This window comes from Oncorhynchus kisutch, unplaced genomic scaffold (genome assembly GCF_002021735.2).
Source record: "Oncorhynchus kisutch isolate 150728-3 unplaced genomic scaffold, Okis_V2 Okis04b-Okis11a_hom, whole genome shotgun sequence".
Taxonomy (NCBI): domain Eukaryota; kingdom Metazoa; phylum Chordata; class Actinopteri; order Salmoniformes; family Salmonidae; genus Oncorhynchus; species Oncorhynchus kisutch.
Genome location: NW_022261981.1, coordinates 7,181,877 through 7,199,326, shown reverse-complemented (window position 1 = coordinate 7,199,326; position 17,450 = coordinate 7,181,877). Strand labels below are relative to the sequence as shown.

Below are 17,450 nucleotides of genomic sequence, written 5' to 3'. Positions count from 1 at the left end.
ATATTAGGTGCCGACTTCGGATAAGAGGAAAGGGGATTTTTTTTTTCTTCCTCAAGACCATTTAAAACTGAAATAAGCTGCTGGATCAGAGGATTTGTTAATCAAAGAAAAAACAAGATTGCTTGTTGTGGCTTGTCATTTAGCTTTCCCCTTTAATCAACCACGGTGATGATGTCAAAGAGTGTTCTATCTTCATGACCTTACTTCTTCTACACCTGACTACCTCTCTCTTTAGGTGATGACTACTGTAACCCCGCGGACAGAGTTCTCTGTATTCTATGGCTTCATTTAACTTGTCATAACTCTTGCTTATTCCTTTTCATAACTGTTGTTAATAACTGATTATATATAAAAATAAAAAAAATACCATTTCAGAGCTTCTCTAAAATATGAACTACAGTTATGCATGTGTCTCAAAACCACAATTGTCTAACAATTTCAAAAAATTATAAAACCGAGTAGCTCTAGTCTTTACTATATTTAAACCTGTGAAGACATCCCTCCCTCCCTCCCTCCCTCCCTCCCTCCCTCCCTCCCTCCCAAACATTTCTCTAGGATGATCTCTTCTTTTCTCTATTTCCAGGTCAACTTTCAAATACTTTTCTGTTAAGTACGGCCGTGACCAGCGCTTCAAGCAAGTGCTGAAGAAGAAAGACCAAGAGCACTTCTTCAACCAATTCATTAATGGGTTAAAGAAGAGAGATAAAGAGAACCGCATGAGGCTGAGGAAGATGAGATGAGGAGGTATGAGGCTGAGGAAGATGAGTTGAGGAGGCATGAGGCTGAGGAACATGAGATGAGGAGGTACAGTATGAGGCTGAGGAACATGAGATGAGGAGGTATGAGGCTGAGGAAGATGAGATGAGGAGGTATGAGGCTGAGAAACATGAGATGAGGAAATATGAGGCTGAGGAAGATGAGTTGAGGAGGTATGAGACTGAGGAAGATGAGATGAGGAGGTATGAGGCTGAGGAAGATGAGATGAGGAAGTATGAGGCTGAGGAAGATGAGATGAGGAGGTATGAGGCTGAGGAACATGAGATGAGGAGGTATGAGGCTGAGGAGGATGAGATGAGGAGGATGAGAAGAGGAGGTATGAGGCTGAGGAAGATGAGATGAGGAGGATGAGAAGAGGAGGTATGAGGCTGAGGAAGATGAGATGAGGAGGTATGAGGAGGCATCAGGCTGTGAAAATAGGCCTCTCAGAATACAGAAGACAGAATACAGAATATAGAATACAGAATATAGAATACAGAATACAGAATACAGAATACAGAATATAGAATACAGAATACAGAATACAGAATATAGAATACAGAATATAGAATACAGAATATAGAATACAGAATACAGAATATAGAATACAGAATATAGAATACAGAATACCATTGAATGGATAGATAGAGCTGTGTGATAAATGCGACGGCAGTAAAGAAATGAAGGAACAGTGTCCCTGTGGAATCTGTCTAAAAGGTCCAGTCAGCAGTCAGTCATTTGCCTCCAGATGTACAGTCAGCTGGGTCAGAGATGGCTTGGCTCCACAGATGTACAGTCAGCTGGGTCAGAGATGGCTTGGCTCCACATGCTAAGCAGGTCATCCAGGTAACTCTCAGAAATGGAATACTGTTTCATATTGAAGCTACTGTATATATTGAAATTCAACATTTCACATGTGTTGAGTCACAGTGACAAACATAAATTGAGCATCATTTCTGTATTTATTTTGTGTTATCACATGACCCGTACGTAGATATCAACGTGTGTACACAATCACACAGCCAATGCACAATTATAAAAGACATCATGTACATATACCGAAAACAATCCTGCAAAGCAATTGGTATTTTCTAACTATTTCAAACAAGGTTCTCCACAGCATCTGTGAGAATCAATGGATGGTAATTGTGTATTGATGGATTTTGTAAATGTCCCCCCCCCCCAAAAAAAACAATTATGTTGTGTTTATTATGATGTGGGTTCTTCTTATGATGTAAAAGGATAAGTTATTGTTGCTTATTTGTCATTTAAAACCGTCGTTCATGTGAAAGTCATACGTAGTGCATTCTCTGTAACAGGTCGAAGACGTTATGTGAAGATTCTAAAGGACTGTTCATTTGGTTCTGAACATTGGGATTTCACAGATAATATAGTTTACTGTACAAAACAGTGTCTTTAAAATGTGTGTTATATGTTGTTTTTCTCATTAATTTATTTTAATTTAAACATGCAATGTTTGTGGGATTGTGAGTTTGATTAATTAAAACCTTCTAAAATGAACCTTTTCGGTCAGGTGGGTTCTTCTCCATGATACAATAGCTTTCATAATTAGATGGAGAACAAGATCTTTTGGGGTCCTCCCCATAGCATCTTCGTAACCACAATATGCATGGATGGGCACAGTAGAATGGAGTTTGAAGATTGACAATGCATATCACATATAATCTAAGGATTGACCCTAGAAGTGCTATTTTCATTTATTTGTTTTGTTTTATTTAACTAGGCAAGTCAGTTAAGAACAAATTCCTATTTACAATGAAGCCTACCATGAAAATATAGGACAAAACACACATCAGGACAAGAGACAACACTACATAAAGAGAGACCTAAGATGGCAACATAATATGGCAGCAACACATGACAACACAGCATGGTAGCGACACAACATGACAACAACATCGTAGCTACACAACATGGCAGCAACACAACATGGTAGCAGCACAAAACAGGGTACAAACTGCAGCTAGCGACTGGAACGAGCTGCAACAAACATTCATACTGGACAGTTCTTTAACTCTCTTCGTTCAAAAACTCAATCATGGACACTTACTGACAGTTGTGGCTGCTTTGTGTGATGAATTGTTGTCTCTACCTTCTTACCCTTTTCTGTTGTCTGTGACCAATGATGTTTGTGACCAATTCACCCACATGTTGAACACAAGTTTACAACTTCTGTCGTTACTGAGTTTGTGAAAAGAATTTCATCAAAAGATTACCTAAGAAATGATCATTTTGAAAAAACAATATGACATGTCCCCACTCCAAACCGTAACTGGTCTAAACTGCTCAACGTCTCTTTGACCCATCAACTTGAAACTGATTGGCTTACAGGACACCAAAAATAAGGTCTAACACAACACGTGTTGATATTGCCAAAAACATGGAAACAGGAAGCAATTCAGTTGTGAACCTAAACACTGTTTGCATTTATGCTAAGACCTCTCAAGCGTAGGTTGACAAAAAGTGATAAGAAATGCAATATATGCAGAAAACCCAAGATGTTATTATGAGTCGTCACTGTCTGGGGAAGTGGCAAAGTCATTAACCCTGCCCATTTCGACAATTTTTCTTCTTAAAATCTCATTTTAAACCTAATCCTAAATCGTACCTTAACCACACTGCTAACCTTATGCCTAACGCAAACCTTAAATTGAAGACCAAAATGCTCATTTTTATTTTAGAAAATGTTAACGATATAGCTAATTTTGAATTTGCCGCTGGCCCATCTAGTGGCATCCTTAATTATGGAGCCAAACTTCGAACTGAATGGCCCACAGGCCACTATAATACGCACCTAAATTTAAAAGCTCAGTCCTGCCACTCTTTTGATGTAGAGCTACTAGGGTAAATAAAGTCCTGTTCACAATTTTGTTTTTCAAATCGGTTTTTGGAATACTGACTGTCCAAACAGCAATTTACAAGTCAACAAATCAGATTTGACCGTAGTCATTTACTGACATGGCTACGCTAGTTGTCATGGTAACGGCGAGTGTGTGTGCTGTAGTGGTGTAACGGACCGTAGTTGATCCGTACAGATCACCCCCCACGGTTCGGCAGGCATGTTTAACCGTCATAGTGTCAAATACAGTTTCACTGACACTGTTTCCTTTTAAAGGACCTGTGGTTGCAACACCAATATAATCTAAGCCAGATGTGGCCGTACACAAGACACAATTAAGTCACGAAGATAATGGTGGCGCACGGCCAAGGGGAGTTAATCGTCTTACATAGGAAGGAGGGAACATGTCTGGTGGAAATGTATAAATACTGATGTCCTGAACAAGAAGGGCAGTTCTTCCATGGAGTTGCACAAGCTCCGGTATCTGAGAAAGATTTGATTCAATATTTCCATGACACTATCTATAGAATACATCTATCTATAGAGTACATCTATCTATAGAATACATATATCTATAGAGTACATCTATCTATAGTTTACATCTATCTATAGTTTGCATCTATCTATAGAGTACATCTATCTATAGTTTGCATCTATCTATAGAGTACATCTATCTATAGTTTGCATCTATCTATAGAGTACATCTATCTATAGAGTACATCTGTCTATAGTTTACATCTATCTATAGAGTACATCTGTCTATAGTTTACATCTATCTATAGAGTACATCTGTCTATAGTTTACATCTATCTATAGTTTACATCTATCTATAGTTTACATCTATCTATAGTTTACATCTATCTATAGAATACATCTGTCTATAGTTTACATCTATCTATAGAGTACATCTATCTATAGTTTACATCTATCTATAGTTTACATCTATCTATAGTTTACATCTATCTATAGTTTGCATCTATCTATAGTTTACATCTATCTATAGAGTACCTATAGAGTACATCTATCTATAGTTTGCATCTATCTATAGTTTACATCTATCTATAGTTTGCATCTATCTATAGAGTACATCTATCTATAGAGTACATCTGTCTATAGTTTACATCTATCTATAGAGTACATCTGTCTATAGTTTACATCTATCTATAGTTTACATCTATCTATAGTTTACATCTATCTATAGTTTACATCTATCTATAGAATACATCTGTCTATAGTTTACATCTATCTATAGAGTACATCTGTCTATAGTTTACATCTATCTATAGAGTACATCTATCTATAGTTTACATCTATCTATAGTTTACATCTATCTATAGTTTACATCTATCTATAGTTTGCATCTATCTATAGTTTACATCTATCTATAGAGTACATCTGTCTATAGTTTACATCTATCTATAGTTTACATCTATCTATAGTTTGCATCTATCTATAGAGTACATCTATCTATAGAGTACATCTGCCTATAGTTTACATCTATCTATAGAGTACATCTATCTATAGTTTACATCTATCTATAGTTTACATATATCTATAGAGTACATCTATCTATAAAATGCCCTGCATGAATTTATTGTGTCAGTCTGTCTGAACACAATATTCAGGACATGCATTAAGGATGAGGCAACACATAAAGGGACTGACAATGACATGCTACCACTAGGGATATGAGTCTGGCTGGGATGCATGGTCGGTGCTTGGAACATATTCTTTAACCTGATCAATGAGAGAGAGAGCTAGAGGGAGAGAGAGAGAAGGGGAGAGAGAGCGAGAGAGAGAGCGAGAGAGAGAGGGGGAGAGGGAGAGAGAGAGCGAGGGAGAGAGAGAGGAGAGAGGGAGAGGGGGAGAGAGAGAGAGGGGGAGGGGAGAAGGTGTTGATGAGATTTAAACAGGGTAGTTGGAGCGTAGGCTCTACTTCAAAGCCCCAAAATACAACTTCGTAGGAATTAATAAATATAGAAATGGGGTGAAGAGAAGGAAGGAAATATATCTGGGGGAAGATATCACTCACTGGGGAAATATATCACTCAATATATCACTCACTGGGTGAAATATATCACTCAATATATCACTCACTGGGTGAAATATATCACTCACTGGGGGAAATATATCACTCACTGGGGAAAGGTTTCACTCACTGGGGGAAAGAATCACTCACTGCGGGAAAGATATCACTCACTGGGGGAAAGATATCACTCACTGGGGAAAGGTATCACTCACTGGGGAAAGGTATCACTCACTGGGGGAAGGATATCACTCACTGGGGGAAAGATATCACTCACTGGGGGAAAGATATCACTTACTGGGGGAAATATGTCACATACTGGGGGAAAGATATCACTTACTGGGGGAAATATGTCACATATTTGGGGAAAGATATCACTTACTGGGGGAAATATATCACTCACTGGGGGAAATATGTCACATACTGGGGGAAAGATATCACTCACTGGGGGAAATATGTCACTCACTGGGGGAAAGATATCACTCACTGGGGGAAATATGTCACATACTGGGGGAAAGATATCACTCACTAGGGGAAAGATATCACTCACTGGGGGAAATATGTCACTCACTGGGGAAATATGTCACATACTGGGGGAAAGATATCACTTACTGGGGGAAATATGTCACATATTTGGGGAATGATATCACTTACTGGGGGAAATATATCACTCACTGGGGGAAATATGTCACATACTGGGGGAAAGATATCACTCACTGGGGGAAATATGTCAATCACTGGGGGAAGATATCACTCACAGGGGAAATATATCACCAAATATATCACTCACTGGGGAAATATATCACTCAATATATGACTTACTGGGTGAAATATATCACTCAATATATCACTCACTGGGTGAAATATATCTCTCACTGGGGGAAATATATCACTCACTGGGGAAAGGTATCACTCACTGGGGAAAGGTATCACTCACTGGGGGAAGGATATCACTTACTGGGGGAAATATGTCACATACTGGGGGAAAGATATCACTTACTGGGGGAAATATGTCACATATTTGGGGAAAGATATCACTTACTGGGGGAAATATATCACTCACTGGGGGAAATATGTCACATACTGGGGGAAAGATATCACTCACTGGGGGAAATATGTCACTCACTGGGGGAAAGATATCACTCACTGGGGGAAATATGTCACATACTGGGGGAAAGATATCACTCACTAGGGGAAAGATATCACTCACTGGGGGAAATATGTCACTCACTGGGGAAAGATATCACTTACTGGGGGAAATATGTCACATATTGGGGGAAGATATCACTTACTGGGGGAAATATATCACTCACTGGGGGAAATATGTCACATACTGGGGGAAAGATATCACTCACTGGGGGAAATATGTCACTCACTGGGAGAAAGATATCACTCACTGGGGGAAATATGTCACTCACTGAGGGAAAGATATCACTCACTGGGGGAAATATGTCACTCACTGGGGGAAAGATATCACTCACTGGGGGAAATATGTCACATACTGGGGGAAAGATATCACTCACTAGGGGCAAGATATCACTCACTGGGGGAAATATGTCACTCACTGGGGGAAAGATATCACTCACTGGGGGAAAGATATCACTTACTGGGGGAAATATATCACTCACTGGGGGAAATATGTCACATACTGGGGGAAAGATATCACTCACTGGTGGAAATATGTCACTCACTGGGGGAAAGATATCACTTACTGGGGGAAAGATATCACTCACTGGGGGAAATATGTCAATCACTGGGGGAAAGATAACACTCACTGGGGGAAAGATATCACTCACTGGGGGAAAGATATCACTTACTGGGGAAAGATATCACTCACTGGGGGAAAGATATCACTTACTGGGGCAGGATATCACTCACTGGGGGAAAGATATCACTCACTGGGGCAAGATATCACTCACTGGGGGAAAGATATCACTCACTGGGGGAAAGATATCACTCACTGGGGCAAGATATCACTCACTGGGGGAAAGATATCACTCACTGGGGGAAAGATATCACTCACTGGGGCAAGATAAAATGATCGCATCCCAAATGCCACCCGATTCCCCTTGTCGTGCCCCATAGGGCTCCGGTCAAAAGTAGTGCACTAGATAGGGAATAGATTGGTATTTGGGACACAGCCAATAACTTCAATTCAGATTGTCACCCTCGTTTTGCCACTTACAATAATGGTACATTGTCAGAGGTATTAAACACATATTAAGCATATTGCTGTATACAGTAGTTAGAATGTAATGTATGACAGTAGTCTATGTGACCTGCATTAACAACACAATTTACTGACCATTATAAGCCCAGAGAGAGAGAGAGAGAGAGGCCATTACAAGCCTATAGAGAGAGACCATTATAAGTCCATAGAGAAAGAGAGACCATTATAAGTCCTTAGAGAGAGAGAGAGAGGGGCTTGTATAAGTCCTTAGAGAGAGAGAGAAAGAGAGAAAGAGAGAGAGAGAGAGACCATTATAAGTCCATAGAAAGAGAGAGAGAGGGGCTTGTATAAGTCCTTAGAGAGAGAGAGAAAGAGAGAAAGAGAGAAAGAGAGAGAGAGAGACCATTATAAGTCCATAGAGAAAGAGAGACCATTATAAGTCCTTAGAGAGAGAGAGAAAGGGGCTTGTATAAGTCCTTAGAGAGAGAGAGAGAGAGAAAGAGAGAAAGAGAGAGAGAGAGACCATTATAAGTCCATAAAAAGAGAGACCATTATACGTCCTTAGAGAGAGAGAGAGAGAGAGAGAGAGAGGCTATTATAAGTCCTTAGAGAGAGAGGGAGAGAGAGATAGAGAGACCATTATAAGTCCATACAGAGACCATTATCAGTCCATAGAGTCATTCGGTACCAGTCAAAAGTTTTTACTATTTTCTATATTGTAGAATAATAGTGAAGACAACAAAACTGTGAAATAACATATATGGAATCATGTAGTAACCACAAACATGTTAAACCATTCAAAATATATTCTAGATTTGAGATTCTTCAAAGTAGACACCCTTTGCCTTGATGACAGCTTTGCACACTCTTGGCATTCTCTCAACCAGCTTCACCTGAAATGCTTGCACATTCATCTTCTGCACATCCTTACCATACATATATCACTCACTGGGGAAAGGTATCACTCACTGGGGGAAAGATATCACTCACTGGGGGAAATATATCACTCACTGGGGAAAGGTATCACTCACTGGGGTAAATATGTCACTCACTGGGGGAAGGATATCACTCACTGGGGGAAAGATATCACTCACTGGGGGAAATATATCACTCACTGGGGGAAATATGTCACATACTGGGGGAAAGATATCACTCACTGGGGGAAATATGTCACTCACTGGAGGAAAGATATCACTCACTGGGGGAAATATGTCACATACTGGGGGAAAGATATCACTCACTAGGGCAAGGATATCACTCACTGGGGGAAATATGTCACTCACTGGGGGAAAGATATCACTCACTGGGGGAAAGATATCACTTACTGGGGGAAATATATCACTCACTGGGGGAAATATGTCACATACTGGGGGAAAGATATCACTCACTGGTGGAAATATGTCACTCACTGGGGGAAAGATATCACTTACTGGGGGAAAGATATCACTCACTGGGGGAAAGATATCACTCACCGGGGGAAATATGTCAATCACTGGGGGAAAGATATCACTCACTGGGGGAAAGATATCACTCACTGGGGGAAAGATATCACTTACTGGGGAAAGATATCACTCACTGGGGGAAAGATATCACTTACTGGGGCAGGATATCACTCACTGGGGGAAAGATATCACTCACTGGGGCAAGATATCACTCACTGGGGGCAAGATATCACTCACTGGGGGAAAGATATCACTCACTGGGGCAAGATAAAATGATCGCATCCCAAATGCCACCCGATTCCCCTTGTCGTGCCCCATAGGGCTCCGGTCAAAAGTAGTGCACTAGATAGGGAATAGATTGGTATTTGGGACACAGCCAATAACTTCAATTCAGATTGTCACCCTCGTTTTGCCACTTACAATAATGGTACATTGTCAGAGGTATTAAACACATATTAAGCATATTGCTGTATACAGTAGTTAGAATGTAATGTATGACAGTAGTCTATGTGACCTGCATTAACAACACAATTTACTGACCATTATAAGCCCAGAGAGAGAGAGAGAGAGAGGCCATTACAAGCCTATAGAGAGAGACCATTATAAGTCCATAGAGAAAGAGAGACCATTATAAGTCCTTAGAGAGAGAGAGAAAGGGGCTTGTATAAGTCCTTAGAGAGAGAGAGAGAAAGAGAGAGAGAGAGAGACCATTATAAGTCCATAGAGAAAGAGAGACCATTATAAGTCCTTAGAGAGAGAGAGAAAGGGGCTTGTATAAGTCCTTAGAGAGAGAGAGAAAGAGAGAAAGAGAGAGAGAGAGACCATTATAAGTCCATAAAAAGAGAGACCATTATACGTCCTTAGAGAGAGAGAGAGAGAGAGAGAGAGAGAGAGAGAGAGAGAGAGAGAGAGGCTATTATAAGTCCTTAGAGAGAGAGGGAGAGAGAGAGAGATAGAGAGACCATTATAAGTCCATACAGAGACCATTATCAGTCCATAGAGTCATTCGGTACCAGTCAAAAGTTTTTACTATTTTCTATATTGTAGAATAATAGTGAAGACAACAAAACTGTGAAATAACATATATGGAATCATGTAGTAACCACAAAAATGTTAAACAAATCTAAATATATTCTAGATTTGAGATTCTTCAAAGTAGACACCCTTTACCTTGATGACAGCTTTGCACACTCTTGGCATTCTCTCAACCAGCTTCACCTGAAATGCTTGCACATTCATCTTCTGCACATCCTTACCATTCCAGTGTTTAATTGCTATATTGTAATTACTTCGCCACCATGGCCTATTTATTGCCTTATCTCTCTCATCCTACCTCATCTGCACATGCTGTATATAGATCTACTGTATTATTGACTGTATGTTTGTTTATTCCATGTGTAACTCTGTGTTGTTGTATGTGTCGAACTGCTTTGCTTTATCTTGGCCAGGTCGCAGTCGCAAATGAGAACTTGTTCTCAACTGGCCTACCTGGTTAAATAAAGGTGTTCTCAACTAGCCTACCTGGTTAAATAAAGGTGTTCTCAACTAGCCTACCTGGTTAAATAAAGGTGTTCTCAACTAGCCTACCTGGTTAAATAAAGGTGTTCTCAACTAGCCTACCTGGTTAAATAAAGGTGTTCTCAACTAGCCTACCTGGTTAAATAAAGGTGTTCTCAACTAGCCTACCTGGTTAAATAAAGGTGTTCTCAACTAGCCTACCTGGTTAAATAAAGGTGTTCTCAACTGGCCTACCTGGTTAAATAAAGGTGTTCTCAACTAGCCTACCTGGTTAAATAAAGGTGTTCTCAACTAGCCTACCTGGTTAAATAAAGGTGTTCTCAACTGGCCTCCCTGGTTAAATAAAGGTGTTCTCAACTAGCCTACCTGGTTAAATAAAGGTGTTCTCAACTAGCCTACCTGGTTAAATAAAGGTGTTCTCAACTGGCCTACCTGGTTAAATAAAGGTGAAATTAAAAAATAAATAATAATAATTATGCTTTCCAACAATCTTGAAGAAGTTCCCACATATGTTGAGCACTTGTTGGCTGCTTTTCCTTCACTCTGTGGTCAGACTCATCCCAAACCATCTCAATTGGGTTGAGGTTGGGTAATTGTGGAGGCCAGGTCATCTGATGCAGCACTCCATCCATCCTTCTTGGACAAATAACCCTTACACAGGCTGGAGGTGTGTTGGGTTAATGTCCTTTTGAATCACAAATGATAGTGCAAAACCAGATGGGATGACATATCGGTGCAGATTGTTGTGGTAGCCATGCTGGTTATGTGTGCCTTGAATTCTAATTCACAGTGTGTCACCAGCAAAGCACCCCAACACCCTCACACCTCCTCTTCCATGCTTCACGGTGGGAACCACACATGCCACGATCATCCATTCACCTACTCTGCGTCTCATTAAGACAAGACGGTTGGAACCAGAAATCAAACATTTGGACTCATCAGACCAAAGGACAGATGTCCACCGGTCTAATGTCAATTGCACGTGTTTCTTGTACCAAACAAGTCTATTCTTGTTATTGGTGTCCTTCTGCAGTGGTTTCTTTGTAGCAATTCGACCATGAAGGCCTGATTCACGTAGTCTCCTCTGAGCAGTTGATGTTGAGATGTGTCTGTTACTTGAAGATTTTATTTGGGCTGCAATTTCTGAGGATGGTAACTCTAAGGAACTTATCCTCTGAAGCAGAGGTAACTCTGAGTCTTCCTTTCCTGTGGCGGTCCTCATGAGAGCCAGTTTCATAATATCACTTGATGTGTTTTTCAACTGCACTTGAAGAAACTTTAAAAGTTCTTGAAAATGTTCCGGATTGATTGACCTTCATGTTTCTCATTGCTTATTTGAGCTGTTCTTGCCATAATGTGGACTTGGTCTTTAACCAAATAGGGCTATCTTCTGTATACCACCCTTACCTTGTCACAACACAACTGAATGACACAAATTAACCTTTAACAAGGCACACCTGTTAATTGAAATGCATTCCAGGTGACTACCTCATGAAGCTGGTTAAGAGAATGCCAGGAGTGTGCAAAGCTGTTATCAAGGCAAAGGCTGTCTACTTTGAAGAATCTCAAATTTAAAATCTATTTAAATTTTGTTTAATACTTTTTTTTGATTACTATATGATTCCATATGTGTTATATTATAGTTTTGATGTCTTCACTATTATTCTACAATGTATAAAAAAATAAAGAAAACCCCTTTTAATGAGTAGGTGTGTCCAACGTTTGGACTGGTAATGTCCCGCCCTGACCATAGAGAGCTTTTATTCTCTATGTTGGTTAGATGTGTTAGATGTGTGATTTAAGGATGGATTATCTAGGTGAATTATATTTCTATGTTGGCCTTGTATGGTTCCCATTCAGGGGAAGCTGTTTATTGTTGTCTCTGATTGGGGATCATATTTAGGTAGCCATTTTCCCATTGTGCTTTGTGGGATCTTGTATATGTATAGCGGCCAGTGAGCATTATATTAGCGGCACGTTTCATTTTGTTCTTTAAAGTTTTTCTATTCCAAAATAAAAGATGGAAACATACCACCCTGCATCTTGGTCCACTCCTTATAACGATCGTGACAGATACGGTATGGTTTTGGTTCTGATAGGGCACGACAGTGGAACTAAACTCATGGGGTATTTAAAAGTTGTGTTCTCCAAGATTCAGTGGCTACATATCATTAATTTATATGTCAAAAAATTGATGTAACAACTGCAGATTTCCCATTTTAAATGTCCTATTACATTTTATCGAAACAATTTCATCCCCCGGCCGCGCTATTAGGCAATTCTCTAGAATATATCTACCCTGGCTGCCTCAGCAACATCATTATCCTGCCACTAGAAACAAATATAATTTTACTGTCTGTAATAGCTGGGTGTTATCTTAGCTCTCCCCAAGCCCTGACAGGGACAGGACAGGAGAGAAGAGCAGGGGAAAATTGCCTCCGCCTGGTAAGTAGAACCAGGCTGCATCATAAATGGCACCCTATTTTCTGAATAGTGCACTACTTTTGACCAGGGTCCATAGGGCTCTGGTAAAATGTAGTGCACTTTGTATGGAATAGGGTTCCAGTTGGGAAGCAGACACAGTAGAGTGGTTCAGGACTTCTTGTAATCTCAAGTCAGCTATTAAGGTGCATAGTGCCTTATGCTTCTTTTGATGAAAGGAAAGATTTCCCTGACTCTGTTCTCTCTGTTCTCTCTCTGTACTGAGACACTCTGTTCTCTCTGTTCTCTCTGTTCTCTCTCTGTACTGAGACACTCTGTTCTCTCTGTTCTCTCTGTTCTCTCTCTGTACTGAGACACTCTGTTCTCTCTGTTCTCTCTGTTCTCTCTCTGTACTGAGACACTCTGTTCTCTCTGTTCTCTCTGTTCTCTCTCTGTACTGAGACACTCTGTTCTCTCTGTTCTCTCTGTTCTCTCTCTGTACTGAGACACTCTGTTCTCTCTGTTCTCTCTGTTCTCTCTCTGTACTGAGACACTCTGTTCTCTCTGTTCTCTCTGTTCTCTCTGTTCTCTCTGTTCTCTCTGTTCTCTCTGTGTACTGAGACACTCTGTTCTCTCTGTTCTCTCTGTTCTCTCTCTGTACTGAGACACTCTGTTCTCTCTGTTCTCTCTGTTCTCTCTCTGTACTGAGACACTCTGTTCTCTTGATAGGAAAATTATACTTTGTCTTTGTAACCAACAAATGTTATATGTATATATAGATTAGTTAATGACATTAACAAATGGTTATATATATATATAATAACAAACTATTATATATATATATATATTTATGACTGCTTAACGACATTAACTAACTGTTTCATATATAGACTGGCTAATGACATTTACTAACGTTTTAGACTGGGTAATTACATTAACTAACTCTTTTAGACTGGGTAATGACATTAACTAACTCTTTTAGACTGGGTAATGACATTAACTAACTCTTTTAGACTGGGTAATGGCATTAACTAACTCTTTTAGACTGGGTAATGGCATTAACTAACTCTTTTAGACTGGGTAATGACATTAACTAACTCTTTTAGACTGGGTAAGGACATTAACTAAGTCTTTTAGACTGGGTAAGGACATTAACTAACTCTTTTAGACTGGGTAATGGCATTAACTAACTCTTTTAGACTGGGTAAGGACATTAACTAAGTCTTTTAGACTGGGTAATGGCATTAACTAACTCTTTTAGACTGGGTAAGGACATTAACTAACTCTTTTAGACTGGGTAAGGACATTAACTAACTCTTTTAGACTGGGTAATGACATTAACTAACTCTTTTAGACTGGGTAATGACATTAACTAACTCTTTTAGACTGGGTAATGACATTAACAAATTTGTATATATATATAGATTCGGTAAGGACATTAACAAACTGTTATTTATATATATATATATATATATATATATATATAGACTGGGTAATGACATTAAAACCTCAACAAGATCGGTGTGTCCCCCGCAGGACAGTTGAGCTAACATAGGCTAATGTGATTAGCATGAGGTTGTAAGTAACAATAACATTTCCCAGGAAATAGACATATCTGATATTGGCAGAAAGCTTAAATTCTTGTTAATCTAACTGCACTGTCCAATTTACAGTAGCTGTTACAGTGAAAGAACATCATGATATTGTTTGAGGAGAGTGCACAATTATGTAGTTCAAAAGTTATTAATAAACAAATTAGGCATTTGGGCAGTCTTGATACAACATTATGAACATAAATGCAATGGTTCATTGGATCAGTCTAAAAGTGTGCACATACACTGCTGCCATCTAGTGGCCAAAATCTAAATGTCTCCTGTGCTGGAATAATACATTATGGCCTTTCTCTTGCATTTCAAAGATGATGGTACAAAAAAAATACAGAAAAACACACGTTATCTTTTACCAGATCTAATGTGTAATATTCTCCTACATTCCTTTCACATTTCCACAAACGTAAGAGTATAGTAGTGGTTATACAGTGGGTATAGTAGTGGTTATACAGTGGGTATAGTAGTGGTTATACAGTGGGTATAGTAGTGGGTACAGTAGTGGTTATACAGTGGGTATAGTAGTGGTTATACAGTGGGTATAGTAGTGGTTATACAGTGGGTATAGTAGTGGTTATACAGTGGGTATAGTAGTGGTTATACAGTGGGTATAGTAGTGGGTACAGTAGTGGTTATACAGTGGGTATAGTAGTGGTTATACAGTGGGTATAGTAGTGGTTATACAGTGGGTATAGTAGTGGTTATACAGTGGGTATAGTAGTGGTTACAGTAGTGGTTATACAGTGGGTATAGTAGTGGTTACAGTAGTGGTTATACAGTGGGTATAGTAGTGGTTACAGTAGTGGTTATACAGTGGGTATAGTAGTGGTTATACAGTGGGTATAGTAGTGGTAGTGGTTACAGTAGTGGTTATACAGTGTGTATAGTAGTGGTTACAGTAGTGGTTATACAGTGGGTATAGTAGTGGTTATACAGTGTGTATAGTAGTGGTTACAGTAGTGGTTATACAGTGGGTATAGTAATCAAATCAAATCAAATCAAATTTTATTTGTCACATACACATGGTTAGCAGATGTTAATGCGAGTGTAGCGAAATGCTTGTGCTTCTAGTTCCGACAATGCAGTAATAACGAACAAGTAATCTAACTAACAATTCCAAAAAAACTACTGTCTTATACACAGTGTAAGGGGATAAGGAATATGTACATAAGGATATATGAATGAGTGATGGTACAAAGCAGCATAGGCAAAATACAGTAGATGATATCGAGTACAGTATAACATATGAGATGAGTATGTAAACAAAGTGGCATAGTTAAAGTGGCTAGTGATACATGTATTACATAAGGATGCAGTCGATGATATAGAGTACAGTATATACATATGCATATGAGATGAATAATGTAGGGTAAGTAACATTATATAAGGTAGCATTGTTTAAAGTGGCTAGTGATATATTTACATAATTTCCCATCAATTCCCATTATTAAAGTGGCTGGAGTTGAGTCAGTGTCATTGACAGTGTGTTGGCAGTAGCCACTCAATGTTAGTGGTGGCTGTTTAACAGTCCTATGGCCTTGAGATAGAAGCTGTTTTTCAGTCTCTCGGTCCCAGCTTTGATGCACCTGTACTGACCTCGCCTTCTGGATGACAGCGGGGTGAACAGGCAGTGGCTCGGGTGGTTGATGTCCTTGATGATCTTTATGGCCTTCCTGTAGCATCGGGTGGTGTAGGTGTCCTGGAGGGCAGGTAGTTTGCCCCCGGTGATGCGTTGTGCAGACCTCACTACCCTCTGGATAGCCTTACGGTTGAGGGCGGTGCAGTTGCCATACCAGGCGGTGATACACCCCGCCAGGATGCTCTCGATTGTGCATCTGTAGAAGTTTGTGAGTGCTTTTGGTGACAAGTCGAATTTCTTCAGCCTCCTGAGGTTGAAGAGGCGCTGCTGCGCCTTCTTCACGATGCTGTCCGTGTGAGTGGACCAATTCAGTTTGTCTGTGATGTGTATGCCAAGGAACTTAAAACTTGCGTGGGTATAGTAGTGGTTATATAGTGGGTATAGTAGTGGTTACAGTAGTGGTTATACAGTGTGTATAGTAGTGGTTACAGTAGTGGTTATACAGTGGGTATAGTAGTGGTTACAGTAGTGGTTATACAGTGTGTATAGTAGTGGTTACAGTAGTGGTTATACAGTGGGTATAGTAGTGGTAGTGGTTACAGTAGTGGTTATATAGTGTGTATAGTAGTGGTTACAGTAGTGTTTATACAGTGTGTATAGTAGTGGTTACAGTAGTGGTTATACAGTGGGTATAGTAGTGGTTACAGTAGTGGTTATACAGTGGGTATAGTAGTGGTTATACAGTGGGTATAGTAGTGGTTATACAGTGGGTATAGTAGTGGTTATACAGTGGGTATAGTAGTGGTTATACAGTGGGTATAGTAGTGGGTACAGTAGTGGTTATACAGTGGGTATAGTAGTGGTTATACAGTGGGTATAGTAGTGGTTATACAGTGGGTATAGTAGTGGTTATACAGTGGGTATAGTAGTGGTTACAGTAGTGGTTATACAGTGGGTATAGTAGTGGTTACAGTAGTGGTTATACAGTGGGTATAGTAGTGGTAGTGGTTACAGTAGTGGTTATACTGTGGGTATAGTAGTGGTTACAGTAGTGGTTATACAGTGGGTATA

The 17,450-nt window shown here is 39.6% G+C and overlaps 1 protein-coding gene across 1 annotated transcript in view; it reads left to right on the top strand.

Annotated features, from left to right (window-relative positions):
• LOC109886287 (transcription elongation regulator 1-like protein) overlaps positions 1 to 989 on the top strand; it is a 28,656-nt gene extending 27,667 nt beyond the window's left edge. The window contains exon 8 of the mRNA XM_031813014.1: positions 584 to 989. Within this exon, the coding sequence (XP_031668874.1) occupies positions 584 to 740 (157 nt within the window). The 3' untranslated portion in view covers positions 741 to 989. The remainder of the gene's footprint in view (positions 1 to 583) is intronic.
• Positions 990 to 17,450: the final 16,461 nt, after the last annotated feature.